Genomic DNA, 15,658 nt, shown 5'->3' with positions numbered 1-15,658 from the left:
CAGTTCTCATTATACCTGATGGCTTGGGCATTCCATGGTAAACATAATAAAAGATAGTAAAGCTCATAACAAATAAAGGGATAAGGATTTGTTAAACTTGTATTAAAACTGAGTTTATTAGGGGAAAATATTTTCCCACAAGAGGTCATGAAATTATTGCAGAAAGAGAATTACAGCTAGGGAGGAGGCCCCATTTTTTCAGTCTGCCCTGAGTAAGGTCCCTTGTCTGACCACTTTTTTTTTTTTTTCACTAGAACAGCAAGAAAGGAACTTAAGAGAACATTCCCCAATGCAAAATTTCTGCCAAAGTTGCTTTACACACGGAGTCAATATCATTTAATTATATATCTCTCCACAGAAATCACACATCCCAGCCTATAATAAAGTTACAGTCACATAACTTTATTCATATAGGCAGTTTAGGAGTGTTTATCTCTGTACTGGAGAAATTGGTATAAATGAACTCTGGTCATATTCCTTTTTTAAATGGCATGAATGTGTTAGGCTGCAGGGTTCATAAATTAGCTTTTCAGAGAGTTCAATCATAATCGAATATGCTTAATATTCACACATTGTAATTTGAGCATTAAAGATCTTGAACAAAGATCACGGTCTTGGAAGGTATTAAATAAAAAAAAATACTCCCCTGGAATTGCATTTATTAGCTCCTGATTTCTGATTTCTGTTTCATTAGCCTGTGGTAATAAGTATGGAACCGTATAAAAGAAAAGCACAAATCCCCATTTTGGAACATTAAATCCAGATTTTTGACGATAACCTATTTTTGTGCTGCTATTAGGGGAGCGCCAGCTTGTACCCACATCTAGTTATTAATCTGTGAAATGTTTTCTCTCTGGTGCACTTAACCGTCACTGACTAAGTGGGTTATTAAATGGGAGTGAGAAATGAATCAATCAAATATATTCAAATGCTCAGGCTCCAGCATTGTTCTTCGACTTCATTATTTAGGCATTAAATTCCGTGCAACACCGGATGTAATTGTCAATACAGAGGGGTTTGATTTGTGGGAGACGAGTTCTCTTTGGCAATTACAGTTTTAGGTTTACACGCACACCAGAAATCCTTGCAACATGTTAACACCATTAGCATGGCTTCCGTAATCACATTTTTCAATGGAATCACAGCTGGCTGTGTTGGGGAGCTGACATTTTCATTAGAGAAGAGGGCTGGTCTTTGCAGTAATACATGGAACCATTTGCATGCCCGGCCACTGGTAACACACAGAGCTTTGGTGTAGACAGTTTTTCCTTGGCACCATAAGGTAACTCTTCTCCTCCATTTACCCAGCTCAGTCAGAAAGAAAAATGCTTATAAGTAGGAGACAAACATTGAGCACACATGGACTTAAGCATGGGTGCAATAGACACTGAAAACTACCAGAGAGGGGAAAGAGGGAAGGGGGCATGGCTTGTGAAGTGACCTATTGAGTACTGTGCTTGTTATCCGGGTATAATATACCCATGTAAAAAACCTGCACATGTACCTCCTGTGGCTAAAATAAAAGTTGAATTTTTTAAAAATGTAATCACTATGCATAATGTTAAGGGCCAGACTGCCTGAGTTTGAATCCTGACTTCACTGCTTCCCAGCTGTGTGACCTTGGGTAAGTTAATTAACCTCTCTGTGCTACACTTTGCTTATTTGAAAATGGGGATAATGATGATGATAACACTGCCTTCATTTGGATTTCTTCAGAAGCAGACACTGAGACAAGGATTTGGGGGCAAGTAATTTATTTGGAAGGTTCAGAGAACATGGGTAGAGGAGCGGGGACACGTAGGGAGAAGGCAGGCACGAAGGATGTGCTATGAAGCCAGCCCCCACAGAGGAAACACAGGCAGGAATTTCTCTGGGCAGCTCTGGTAGCTATTGTGTAACTCACAACTCATAGTTCTTCAGGAGAGACGAGTGACCTGGGGCACCGGTCATCTGTTGAAGGATGTCCCCGGAGCAGGGGTGGCACAGCTTGTCACATGAGGATAAAGCAAGTTTCACCAGCCCGAGAGAGCCCTGGCAAAGAAATGCAGGTGCTGGAGACTGGAAGTTGAACCTGTGTGCCCTGCAGTGACACGGGTGAGGACACCTGTGGCGACACCTGTGGCATCTGCTCCAAGCACCTGCCTCCTAAGGTCATTTTGAGGGCTCAATGAGTGAATTTTACAAAGCACTCAAACAGAGCCTGGCTTGAGTAAGTCAATGTAAGAACTTGCCTCTAGCTACATCATGGGGTTGGCGTGGAAACTGAACAGGATTGTATGAGAAAAGTCAGGATCGCCGGGTGCTGTGGCTCACGCCTGTAATCCAAGCACTTTGGGAAGCCGAGGCGGGTGGATCACAAAGTCAGGAGATCAAGACCAACCTGGCTAACATAGTGAAACCCCGTCTCTACTAAAAAATACAAAAAAAAAAAAAAATTAGCTGGGCGTGGTGGCAGGCGCCTGTAGTCCCAGCTACTGGAGAGGCTGAGGCAGGAGAATGGCGTGAACCCGGGAGGTGGAGCTTGCAGTGAGCCGAGATCGCGCCACTGCACTCCAGTCTTGGCGAAAGAGCGAGACTCCGTCTCAAAAAAAAAAGAAAAGAAAAGAAAAGAAAAGTCAGGATCAGCACAATGCTTGGCTCAGATAAAGTGCTTGGCAAATGTTTGTTAAACAAAATACCTACCCTTTACTGATTTCTGACTATGGGCCACTATTTTATTCACTTACTTCATCCTCTGCACTAGCCCTTGAAGACCAGTGTTAGCATCTCTGTTTCACGGTTGGTTGAGGTCAAAGGAATTACACCAGTGGTCAGAGTATAGCTTCAGAGTCACAGAACCAGAGGCGTTGTGGCTGGAATCTGGCCTTTTCTGCTTATAGAGGTAGCTCTGAGATGTCTGGTGAGTTGCTGAATTCCCCTAATCTTTAGTTTCCTTATTCATGCTCTGGGGATAGTCAAAGGACTTTCTCAAGGGGATGCTTTGGGGGGGTCAAATGAAATGACACTTGTGAAGATGTGCACAGTACCTAACAAGGAATAGCAGGAGTGGTTGTTGTTATTATGAACAGTAGTGGTACTAGTAAGTAGCAGGGTCAAGATTTGAACCCAGGTGTGGCTGACCACATCATATCCCATACTTCCAAGGATTACCTGACAGCTAAGATTTGAAGGTGCAGTGGACATCTTTTAGAAGAGCTCCCGGCCGGGTGCGGTGGCTCACGCCTGTAATCTCAGCACTTTGGGAGGCCGAGGTGGGTGGATCGTGAGGCCAGGAGATCGAGACCATCCTGGCCAACATGGTGAAACCCCGCCTCTACTAAAATACAAAAACTTAGCTGGGCATGGTGGTGCACGCCTGTAGTCCCAGCTCCTGGGGAGGCTGAGGCAGGGAAATTTGCTTGAACCCGGGAGGCAGAGATTGCAGTGAGCAGAGATTGGGCCACTGTACTCCAGCCAGGCACCAGAGCAAGACTCCGTCTCAAAGAAAAAAAAAGAAGAGCTCCCACTGGTCCCCTGGTATTCATGTCTGTATACGATTTCCTCCCCTCGAGTATGGGCTGGGCCTAGCGTCTTGCCTCTGATGAACTCAACACAGCAAAGGGGACGGTACGTCACTTCCAAGATTAGGTTTCCAAAAGACCTTGACTTCCATCTTGCCCGCGCTCTTTTCTTGCTTGCCTCCTCTAATGGCAGCCAGATGCTACGTCATGAGCTGCTCAGTGGAGAGATGTGCGTGTCAAGGAACCGAGGGCAGCCTCTGGCCAACAGCGAGAGAAGATCTGAGGCCCTCAGTCCCACAACCCCAAAGAAACTAATTCCTGCCGACGGCCACAAGAGTGATCCAGGAAGTGAGTTCTTCCCAGTTGAGCCTGCAACCTCGGCAGATACCTTGGCTACCGCCTTGTTGGAAACTGTGAAAGGACCCAGCAAATCTGTGCCTCACTTGTGGAAACTGTGAGATAATAAACATTGATGTTTGTAGGTATTAACTTTTGGGGTAATTTGTTATGCAGCAATAGATTTTTTTGTTTTTATTTTTTTGAGATAGGGTCTCATTCAGTCACCCATGGTGGAGTACAGTAGTGCAATCTGGGCTCATTGCAGTCTCCACCTCCCCAGCTCAAGCAATCCTCCCACCTCAGCCTCCCGAGTAGCTGGGACCACAGGTGAGCACTACCATATCCGGCTAATTTTTTTTATTTTTTATTTTTATTGTTTTTGGTAGAGACGGGGTTTCGCCATGTTGCCCAGGCTGATCTCAAACTACTGAGCTCAGGCGATCCACCCACCTCAGCCTCCCAAAATTCTGGGATAACAGGCATGATCTTCCACGCCCGGCCAGCAATAGATTATTAATGCAAGAATTATTAAGGTTGTTCAATCACCTCTGTGTAAACAGGAACTCCAGTACTTAGTTCACTGTCCTAAAAGGCAATTCCTTCTTGTTCTAATGGCACCTTGAGAAAGAAAGGTCGAAATATGGCCCATTGGCTCAAAAATGATGCTTTAGACTAGCAGTTTTCAGCCTTTTTGATCCTTGGCACCCGTTTTAAAAAAAAAAAAAATCAAATGTTGCAGAGGGAGGTCTAACTATGAAACCTAGAAAAACAAGATACTGCCCTATCATCTTGAGAAGAGTGGAGCCCGGGAGCCTGCTTGGTTCATAATGGTTGAAAATCGCTGCCCAGACCATCTTCCATCTCATGGAACATGCATCATGAGACACAGTAAACACACACTTCGATCTCCCCCATTTCCTAGGTTGGTACACTCAGTGGATGGGCAGGTATTTATTATTGATTTTGCTGTTTGAAATGGCCCCCAAGCATAGCACTGGTGTTCCTAAGAAAATACATGTTTTGGGCCCGGTGCAGTGAATAGTGCCTCTGTCGACGTGTGTATGTGCATCTATGTGAGTGCATGTTTTCATTTATTTTGTGAATATTCTAGCAGTAGAATTGCTGAGATATATGGTAATTCTGTGTTTAACTTTTTGACGAATCATTAAACAGTTTTTCTCAGCAGCTGAACCATTTTGCATTTCCACCAGCAATGCATGAGTGTTCCAATATCTCCACATTCCTGCCAGCATTTGTTATTTTCTGCATACTTACTTATTTATTTATTTATTTATTTATGTAATTTAGAGATAGGATCTCACCCTATTGCTCTGGCTAGAATGCAGTGGCATGATCATAGCTCACTACAACCTCAAACTCCTGGGTTCAATCCTCCCGACTCAGTTTCCCAAGTAGCTAGAACCACAGGGGTGTGCCACCACTCCCAGCTAATTTTTTAATTTTTTGGAGAGATGGCAGTCTTGCTATGTCACCCAGGCTGGTCTCAAACTCCCAGACTTAAGTGATCCTCCTGCCTTGGCATCCCAGAGTGCTGGCATGAGTCACTGTTCCCAGCTGCACCCCCCAACACACACACTTTTTTAAAAAATTGTAGCTGTCCTAGTGTGTGTGAATTGAGACCTCACTGTGGTTTTTGTCTGTGTTTCTCTAAAGACTAATGATGTTGAACATCTTTTTATGCACCTGTTGGTGATTTACGTTATCTTCTAGGAATGCCTATTCCTTTGTTCATATTTGTTTCCCTTTTTTATTGCTGCCGCACAAATTAACTTTGTTCATGTTTTAATTACATTAAAACATAGACTTTTATCAGATACATGGTGTGCACATATTTTTTCCCATTCTGTACATCGTCTTTTTACTTTCTTAATAATATCCTTCAATGCACAAAAGTTTTTAATTTGATGAAGTCTAATTTGTCTATTTTTCTTTTTTGGCTTGTACTTTTGGTGTCATATCTAAGAATTCATTGCCAAGTCCAAGATCATGAAAATTCATCCTTGTGTTTTCTTCTAAGAGTTTTATAGTTTTAGTTCTTATATTTATAATAATTTTTAAGGTAATTGCAAGGTTAGGGTCCAACTTCATCCTTTTGTACATGTTTATCCAGTGGTCCTAGGACAATTTTTTTAAAAGGCTATTCTTTCTCCCATTGAATTGTCTTAGCACACCTGTCAAAAATCAATTGACCATAATTGTATAGGTTTATTTGTGGACTCTCAATTCTATTTCATTGGTTTATATGTCTGTTCTTAAGATAATACCACACTGTTTTGATTACTGTAGCTTTGTAGTAAGCTTTAAAATCAAGAAATATGAGTCCTCCAACTTTGTTCTTCTTTTTCAAGAATGTTGTGGCTATTTGGAGTCTTTTACAATTCCATATGAATTTGAGAATCAGCCTTTCCATTTCTGCAGAAAAGACCACTGAAATTGCATTAAATCTGTTGATTGCTTTGGGTAGTATTGACATCTTAACAATATTGAGTCTTCTAATCCATGAACATGGGATGTTTTTCTATTTGTTTAGGTCTTCCTTAATGTCTTTCAGCAATGTTTCATGGCTTTCAGTGTACAAATTTTGAACATCTTTTGTTAAATTTATTACCAAGTATTTTTATTGTTTTTGGTGCTGTTGCAAGTGGATTGTCTTAATTTTCTTTTCTTAGTTTAATTTTCAAGTTGTTCGTTTACAGGTTGTTCACAGAATAATTGTTCAATTATTCTCTGAATAATTCTAACCAGGCCAGGCATGTGGGCTCATGCCTGTAATCCCAGCACTTTGGGAGGCCAAGGCAGGTGGATAACTGAGATGAGGAGTCCAAGACAAGCCTGGCCAACATAGTGAAGCCCCATTTCTACTAAAAGTACAAAAAATTAACTGGGCATGATGGTACATACCTGTAATCCCAGCTACTTGGGAGGCCGAGACAGAAGAATCACTTGATCCACGGAGGCAGAGGCTGCAGTGAGCCGAGATCATAACACTGCACTCCAGCCTGGGCAACAGAGTGAGACTCTGTCTCAAATAATAATAATAATTCTAACCAATGAAGTATGATTGGCAAAGATGTGTGTCATTTTCAATCATACCTCATTGGTTAGAATTTTTTTATTTTTATTTCATTTTCTTTTTGAGATGGAATTTCGCTTTTGTTGCCCAGTCTGGAGTGCAATGGCATGATCTTGGCTCCGGGTTCAAGCGATTCGCCTCCCTCAGCCTCCCAAGTAGCTGGGATTACAGGCATGCACTGCCATGCCCAGCTAATTTTCATATTTTTAGTAGAAATGGGGTTTTGCCATGTTGGCCAGGCTGGTCTTAAACTCCTGACTTCAGGTGATCCACCTGCCTCAGCATCCAAAGTGCTGGGGTTACAGGCATAAGCTACCATGCCCAGCCTTGGTTAGAATTATTCACAGGGTCAGGTATGACTACCACAACCTTCAATGAGGAGATTGCAGAATTCTTCTCTGAAATTCCTGGCTTCAAATGATCCTCCTATTGGCTTCCCAAAGTGCTGGTATTACGGGTGTAAGCCACTGCACCCGACCAGTATATCTTTTAAAAGAAACATTCAGGGAACAAAAAGGAGCTCTCAGAAATTAAGAAAGCAAGAAGTAAAAAAAGAAAAGGGAAGAAAAAATTGCTGAAATCTTGCAGAGATCAGAGAAAATGGAGAACATTAGAAGGTCACACAAAAAGATCCCACATCTACATAATAAGCATTTCAGAAAAATAAAACTGGCAAAACACGGGAAAAAAACTGTAGATGAAATAATAAGAGAAAAAATTTCAGAACTTACAGGTGTGATAATTTTGCACTCCAGCCTGGGTGACAGAGTGAGACTCTGTCAAGAAAACAAAACAAAACAAAACAATTGACCATAGATGTATGGGTTATTTCCAGACTCTCAATTCTGTTCCACTAATCTATATGCCTATCTTCCTAACAATACCAAACTTTTTGATTATTGTTGCTTTGTAGTAAATTCTGAAGTCACTAAGTGTGAGTCTTCCAACTCTGCTCATTTTTCAAGATTGGCTGTTGGGTGCAATACCATGTGAATTTTAGGTTTGAATTTTCCAGGTCTGCAAACAAGGACGTTGGGATTTTCATAGAGATTACATCAAGTCTATAGATCACTTTGGAGTAGTATTGCCATCTTAACAATATTGAGTCTTCTAATACATAAACGTGTGTTTTTAGAGATATATAGCATGGCATTTAAAGTAATCTATCATGATCTGTGTAACTTCCTTTAAAGTATTTCAACAGACCACAATAAGATATTACTCTAATTGTGCTAGAATGGCTATAATGGAAAAGTAAACAACAGCGTCAAAAAGGAATGTGGGTTCTGGTTTGTCTTCCTCTCCCTAACTTCATGTCTAGCTTTTTTTTTTTCTTTGAGATGGAGTCTCGCTCTGTTGCCAGGTTGGAGTGAAGTGGCACAATCTCGACTCACTGCAACGATTGCCTCCTGGGTTCAAGCGATTCTCTTCCCTCAGCCTCCCAAGTAGCTGGGACTACAGGCACCCACCACCATGCCCAGCTGATTTTTGTATTTTTATTAGAGACGGGGTTTCACCATGTTGGCCAGGCTGGTCTCAAACTCCTGATCTCAGATGATCCACCTGCCTCGGCCTCCCAAAGTGTTGAGATTACAGGCGTCAGCCACTGTGCCCAGCCCACAGTTCATTTTTGGTTTTGTTTCTTCCTCCCAAGAGTGTCTTGGGTACTTTGACTCCCTTTTATTCCCCTATCAGTTTTGGAATCAGATTGTCAAGTTCTACAAAAAAAAAAAAAAAAATAGCTGAGCTTTTCATTGGGATTACATTTGATCTATGAATCAATACAAGAGTTGGCGCCTTCAAATCTAGGCTCTTCCAATCAATGAACATGTATATCTCTCCATTTATTTAGGTCTTCTTTACTGTCTCTCAACAAAATTTTTAAATAGTTTTTATAGAGGTTCTGTAAGTCCTGTATGAGATGTTATATCTTACCAGGTACTCCCTGGGTACAAGAGGGAGAGTTGCTTTTCACCCTTTTGAACTGTTTGAAGTTTTTTCTAACCGCATGCATATATTTTTCAAAATAAAAATTATTAAGATTTTTGGCCCTTCTGTCTGGCGGCAGCAATCAGGTAAGCCAAGATGGGTGCATACAAGTACATCCACGAGCTATGGAGGAAGAAGCAGTCTGATGTCATGAGCTTTCTTCTGAGGGTCCGCTGCTGGCAGTACCGCCAGCTCTCTGCTCTCCACAGGGCTCCCCGCCCCACCCGGCCCGATAAAGTGCACCAACTGGGCTACAAGATCAAGCAAGATTATGTTATATACGGGATTCGTATTCTCCGTGATGGCCGAAAATGCTCAGTTCCTAAGGGTGCAACTTACGGCAATCCTGTCCATCATGGTATTAACTGAAGCCTACAGTTGATTGCAGAGGAGTGAGTTGGACGCCACTGTGGGGCTCTAAGAGTCCTGAATTCTTACTGGATGGGTGAAGATTCCACACACAAATTTTTTGAGGTTATCCTCGTTGATCCATTCCATAAAGCTATCGGAAGAAATCCTGACACCCAGTGGATCACCAAACCAGTCCACAAGCACAAGGAGATGCGTGGCCTGGCATGTGCAGGCCAAAAGAGCCATGACCTTGGAAAGGGCCGTAAGTTCCACCACACTATTGGTGGTTCTTCCCGGGCAGCTTGGAGAAGGCGCAATACTCTCAATCTCCACTGTTACCACTAATATAAGTAAAGTTTGTAAAACTCATACCTAATAAACAATTTAGGACAGTCAAAAAAATTACTAAGATTTTTGAGCCAGGTGCAGTGGCTCAAGCCTGTAATCCCAGCACTTTGGGAGGCCGAGGCTGGCAGATCACCTGAGGTCAGGAGTTCGAGACCAGCCTGGCCAACATGGCGAAACCCTGTCTCTACTAAAAATACAAAAATTAGCTGGGTGTGGTGGTGCACAAGTGTTATTCCAGCTACTCAGGAGGTGGAGGCAGGAGAACCGCTTGAACCCGGGAGGCAGATGTTGAAGTGAGCTGAGATTGCGCCACTGCACTCCAGCCTGGGTGATAGAGTCAGACTCCATCACACAAAAAAAAGAAAAAACGAAAATAAATTATTAACATTTTTGAATCAGCATTCTATTATCATTCTTTATACATCAAAACTGTAAGTAGGCATGCAGTGGAAAGTCTCTCTCCCACTCCTGGACCTATTCACAATATTCCCAATCCTTCCTTCTCAATAGGTAATGGCTATAAATTAATATCTTCTTTATCCTTCCAGAATTCTTCACACACATGTCCTTAAATGTATACTTTCTCTCGTCTGAAGATAAATGCCATAGACTGTGTGTCTTTTTGCAGAATCTCTTGCAAGACTCTGTGAACACAGTGAGAAAACATGGACCCAGGAACTGTGTTCCTTACATTCAGCTGGAGCTGAGTCTGCAAGTCCCAATGCATGCCAATAAAGAAAGTTCTGCAGGCCAGGTGTGGCGGCCCATGCCTGTAATCTCACCACTTTGGGAGGTCAAGGTGGGCAGATCAACTGAGGTCAGGAGTTCAAGACCAGCCTGGCCAATATGGTGAAACCATGTCTCTACTAAAAATACAAAAAATTAGCTGGGAGTGGTGGCATGCACCTGTAATCCCAGCTACTCAGGAGGCTGAGGCAGGAGAATCACTTGAACCCGGGAGGCGGAGGTTTCAGTGAGTCGAGATTGTGCTAGCCTAGGCGACAGAGCAAGACTCCGTCTCAAAAAAAAAAAAAAAAAAAGGAAAGCTCTGCAGAGTTCTCCAAGGTTACACTCTGTTCTCTGCACTACACCCCCAACTTTTTTTTTTTTGGTTTTTGAGACGGAGTTTCACTCTTGTTGCCCAGGCTGGAATGCAATGGTGTGATCTCGGCTCACGGCAACCTCCACCTCCCAGGTTCAAGCAATTCTCCTGCCTCAGCCTCCCGAGTAGCTGGGATTACAGGTGTGTGCCACCACGCCTGGTTAATTTTGTGTTTTTTAGTACAGACAGGGTTTCACCATGTTGGCCAGGCTGGTCTCAAACTCCTGACCTCATGATCCGCACGCCTCGCCTCCCAAAGTGCTGGGATTACAAGCGTGAGCCACTGCACCCGGCCTGCATTGCCCTTTTTAATTTTTGATCACCATTTATTAAGTTACAAAGAGCCAGGCCCAGTGCTGCGCTAAGCACTTTACATATTTGGCATGTTTTCTCTTTTTTACTCCTTCCAGCAGCCAGGGCCTATGAACTTACAGAAGGCATGGTGCCCAAGGCCCACAATACTTTTAGGGCCCCATGAAAATGTTTTACTTCTTTTAAAATCAGAAGAAAAAATAAACATAACCCTGCCTTTATTACATATATATATTATCTTTAGTTTTTAGTTTTTGGTATTTTTGAGCAGGAGCTCTGGCGCCCAGGCTGGAGTACAGTGGCACAATCATGGTTCACTGCAGCCTTGACCCCCTGGGCTCAGGCAGTCTTCCCACCTCAGCCTCCCGAGGAGCTGGGACCACAGGTACATGCCATCACTTCTGGCTAATTTTTATTTTTTTTATTTTTTGTAGAGAAAGGGTCTTGCCATGTTGCCCAGGCTGTTCTTGAACTCTTGGGATGAAGTAATTCTCCCACCTTGGCCTCCCAAAGTGCTGGGATTTCAGGCATGATCCACTGCACCAGGCCTTGTTATATTCATCCTTGTACTAACACGGTCATAAAATATGATTTAAAACACTTTTTTCTTATGGAGGAAGGAACCCACCAAAAAAATCCATGTGACTGAGTGTGGTGCCGGGTGCCTGTAGTCCCAGCTACCAGGAGGCTGAGGCAGGAGAATCACTTGAACCTGGGAAGCGGAGGTTGCAGTGAGCCAAGATCATGCCACTGCACTTCAGCCTGGGTGACAGAGTAAGACTCTGTCTCAAAAAAAAAAAAAAAAAAAAAAAAAAAAAAAGGCCAGCAGTGGCTCACACTTGTAATCCCAGCACTTTGGGAGACCAAGACGGGTGGACCACCTGAGGTCAGGAGTTCGAGACCAGCCTGGCCAACATGGTGAAACCCTGACTCTACTAAAAATACAAAAAATTAGCTGGGCATGGTGGCGGGTGCCTGTAATCCCAGCTACTCGGGAGGCTGAAGCAGGAAAAATCATTTGAACCCAGGAGGCGGAGGTTGTAGTGAACCAAGACTGTGCCACTGTACTCCAGCCTGGGCAATAACAGCAAAACTCTGTCTCAAAAAGAAAAAAAAAAAGAAAAAAAAAATCATAATGTGGCCAAACCAGCAACCCTATGACATGGGTACTATTGCTATGCAGTTTATCCAAGGGAGGAAACTAAAGTCTGAGAAGTGATTTAGCCCAGGTCAGGTGGCTGGAAGGGGTGGGAACACGGACTTGAACCCAAGCCTAGTGACTCTAAAGCTCTTATGCTGGGCCACTCAGCTGAAGAGACTCCAGTCAGCACTTTCCTATGGAAGGGACGTGTTTGGTCACAACTGGGAAGTTGTACCCCACAAAAGAAGGCTCTGGGGAAATGTGATACAGTCTTCACATATTTTAAGGGCTGTCATGTGGAAAAGGATTAGCTCTTTTGTGTTACTTCCCAGGGCTGAGCTAGGATAGGTGGGGTGTGTTGCAGGAAAGGTAGGGTGTGTGTGTGTGTGTGTGTGTGTGTGTGCGCGCGCGTGTGGGTGTGCGTGTGTGTGTGTCTCGCTCTGTTACCCAGACTGGAGTGCAGTGCAGTGATCACCACTCACTGCAACCTCCGCCTCCTGGGTTCAAGTGATTCTCCTGCCTCAGCCTCCCGAGTAGCTGGGACTACAGGCAGGCACTACCACACCCAGCTAGTTTTTGTATTTATAGTAGAGATGGGGTTTCGCAATGTTGGCCAGGCTGGTCTCTGGCTCCTGACCTTAGGCGATCCGCCCTACTCAGCCTCCCAAAGTCCTGGGATCACAGGCGTGAGCCACCGGGCCCCACCAGGAAAGTAGATTTTGGCCCAGTGATATAACAAACTTACTGGATGTGATAAGCCCACTGTCAGTGGTGGTTTATTCTTAAGATCAAAGATGTGGAGTTTGACCCCAGTCACAGACAAGAGCATTGTAAACAAGGCTGTATTGCAGGGGATTGCTCCCTTGGGAGGGGAGCTGGACAAGAATTTGATGAATTTTTATGTCCCTTTCAACTCTAAGATTCTATGTTTGCAGGGCCCAGCACGGTGGCTCACGCCTGTAATCCCAGCACTTTGGGAAGCCAAGGCGGGCAGATCACCTGAGGTCGGGAATTCGAGACCATCTTGGCCAACATGGTGAAACCCCGTCTCTACTAAAAATACAAAATTAGCTGGGCATGGTGGCGTACTCCTGTAATCCCAGCTAGTCGGGAAGCTGAGGCAGGAGGATCACTTAAAGCCGGGAGGCAAGGGTTGCAGTGAGCCTGGATAGCGCCATTGCACTCCAGTCTGGGTGACAAAGCGAGACTCTCTCTCAGAATAAAAAAAAAAAAAAAAAAAAAAAAAAAAAAAAAACTATGGTTGCAAATAGCGGCAGCTCAGCAGTGTAGAGTTGAATTCCCCACCAAACCAATTTTACCAATTGTTATTGAGCCTTTTTATGTACCATTGGTGGGAGTATGAATGGATACTCTTTTGAAAGTGTTATTTGGCAGTATTTATTAAAATTTAGACTGTTTGGGCCGGGCACAGTGGCTCACGCCTGTGATCCCAGTACTTTGGGAGGCTGAGGCGGGCAGATCAACTAAGGTCAGGAGTTCGAGACCAGCCTGACCAACATGGTGAAACTCTGTCTCTACTAAAAACTACAAAAAGTAGAGCCAGGCGTGGTGGCTCACACCTGTAATTCCAGCACTTTGGGAGGCTGAGGCGGGCAGATCACCTGAGGTCGGTTGTTCGAGACCAGCCTGGCCAACATGGAGAAACTCCGTCTCTACTAAAAATACAAAATTAGCTGGGCGTGGTGGCACATACCTGTAATCCCAGCTATTCGGGAGGCTGAGGCAGGAGGATTACCTGAATCTGGGAAGCGGAGGTTGTGGTGAGCAGAGATGGCGCCATTGTACTACAGCCTGGGAAGCAAGAGCAAAACTCCGTCTCAAAAAGAAAAGAAAAAAAAAAAAAACTACAAAATGTAGCCAGGCATGGTGGTGGGTGCCTATAATCCCAGCTACTTGGGAGGCTGAGGCAGGAGAATGGCTACAACCTGGGAGGCGGAGGTTGTAGTGGGCTGAGAATGTGCCATTGCATTTCAGCCTGGGCGACAGAGTGAAACTGTTTAAAAAAAAAAAAATGTCGACTCTTCAGGCAGGGCACGGTGGTTCTTGCCTGTAGTCCCAGCACTTTGGGAGGCCAAGGCGGGCGGATCACGAGGTCAGAAGTTCGAGACCAGCCTGGCCAATATGGTGAAACCCTATCTATACTAAAAATACAAAAAGTTAGCTGGGCATGGTGGTATATGCCTGTAATCCCAGCTACTCGGGAGGCTGGGGCAGGAGAATCGCTTGAACCCAGGAGGCAGAGGTTGCAGTGAGCCGAAACCGTGCCATTGCCCTCTAGCATGGGCAACAGAGCAAGACTTTGTCTCAAAAAAAAAAAAATTTAAACTGTTTATACTTTTTGACTTAGCAATACTTTTTTTTTTTTTTTTTGAAACGGAGTCTTGCTCTACCGCCCAGGCTGGAGTACGATGGTGCAATCTCAGCTCACTACAACCTTCCCTCCCAGGTTCAAGCAAATCCCCTGCCTCAGCCTTCTGAGTAGCTGGGACTACAGGCATGCACCACCACACCTGGCTAACTTTTTTGTATTTTTGTAAAGATGGGGTTTCGCCACGTTGGCCAGGCTGGTCTTGAACTCCTGACCTCAGGTGATCCACCTGCTTCAGCCTCCCAAAGTGCTGGGATTATAGGCATGAGCCACTGCACACGGCCTAACAAACATACTTAATAAGTAAATCATGGAGTGTGTAGCAGGTGAGAAAGGCAGTGACGAGAACTTGCGATGCGGGGTGGAGGTGAAGGAGGGTTGCAATTTTAAGCAGAGTGGTCAGGGTAGGCCTCACGGAGAAGGTGATATTTGAGCAAAGCATTAAAGATCATGAATAGGACACCTCCCACTCTTGTTCTAAGTTGGAAATTCACCAGGATTTACTTTTTCCTTTTTCTTTGTTCTAGAGGCAGAGTTCTCACTATGTTGCCCAGGCTGGTCTTGATCTCCTGAGCTCAAGCGATCCACCCACCTCAGCCTCCCAAAGTGCTGGGATTACAGGTGTGAATCACTGCACCCAGCACTGGGAGACACTTGTGAGGGGCCTGGCATCCAGCAGGCTCTGAAGGACGGTCGCTATTATTGTTCATTTTAGTTCTGAAATGAACAGGAGCTCTCAAAGCGCTTACCTAAGGAAGATGTCTAAGAGCATTGCAGTTTGCAAATGAAGAGTGGGCAGGGTTTGGGTTATGGTAACTGTTTTATGTGCCTCCCCAGAAAGGAAACAAAGTATTTGGTCAGCGGGGAAGGTTTCCACCTGTGCATCCTGTTTGCCAGCGAGCCTGCCGGCCCCTGTGGCAACCCACCCATTGTGTTTCCATCAGCGTAACTGCATGTGGGAGGCTCCTCTGCACTCTCAGTCCTTGAAAAATCCCCCACAGGGCCTCCCCGATTAGGCAATGATAAAGCCATTGGTGTGGTTAGATCCCTCCTGGGACAGGATGTTAACAGCAGCTCCTGAACCATGGGAGCT

At 44.4% G+C, this 15,658-nt stretch overlaps 1 protein-coding gene across 1 annotated transcript; it reads left to right on the top strand.

Annotated features, from left to right (window-relative positions):
* The first annotated feature begins 7,060 nt into the window (after positions 1 to 7,060).
* On the top strand, positions 7,061 to 14,049 carry LOC129394278 (large ribosomal subunit protein eL15-like). The gene is given in 1 exon segment (XM_055100206.2): positions 7,061 to 14,049. A coding segment is annotated over 1 exon segment (600 nt). The 5' UTR covers positions 7,061 to 9,018; the 3' UTR covers positions 9,619 to 14,049.
* Positions 14,050 to 15,658: the final 1,609 nt, after the last annotated feature.

The sequence above is a fragment of the Pan paniscus genome, chromosome 18, assembly GCF_029289425.2.
Source record: "Pan paniscus chromosome 18, NHGRI_mPanPan1-v2.0_pri, whole genome shotgun sequence".
In the NCBI taxonomy this organism is placed as follows: domain Eukaryota; kingdom Metazoa; phylum Chordata; class Mammalia; order Primates; family Hominidae; genus Pan; species Pan paniscus.
This window is presented reverse-complemented; position numbering and strand designations above follow the sequence as displayed.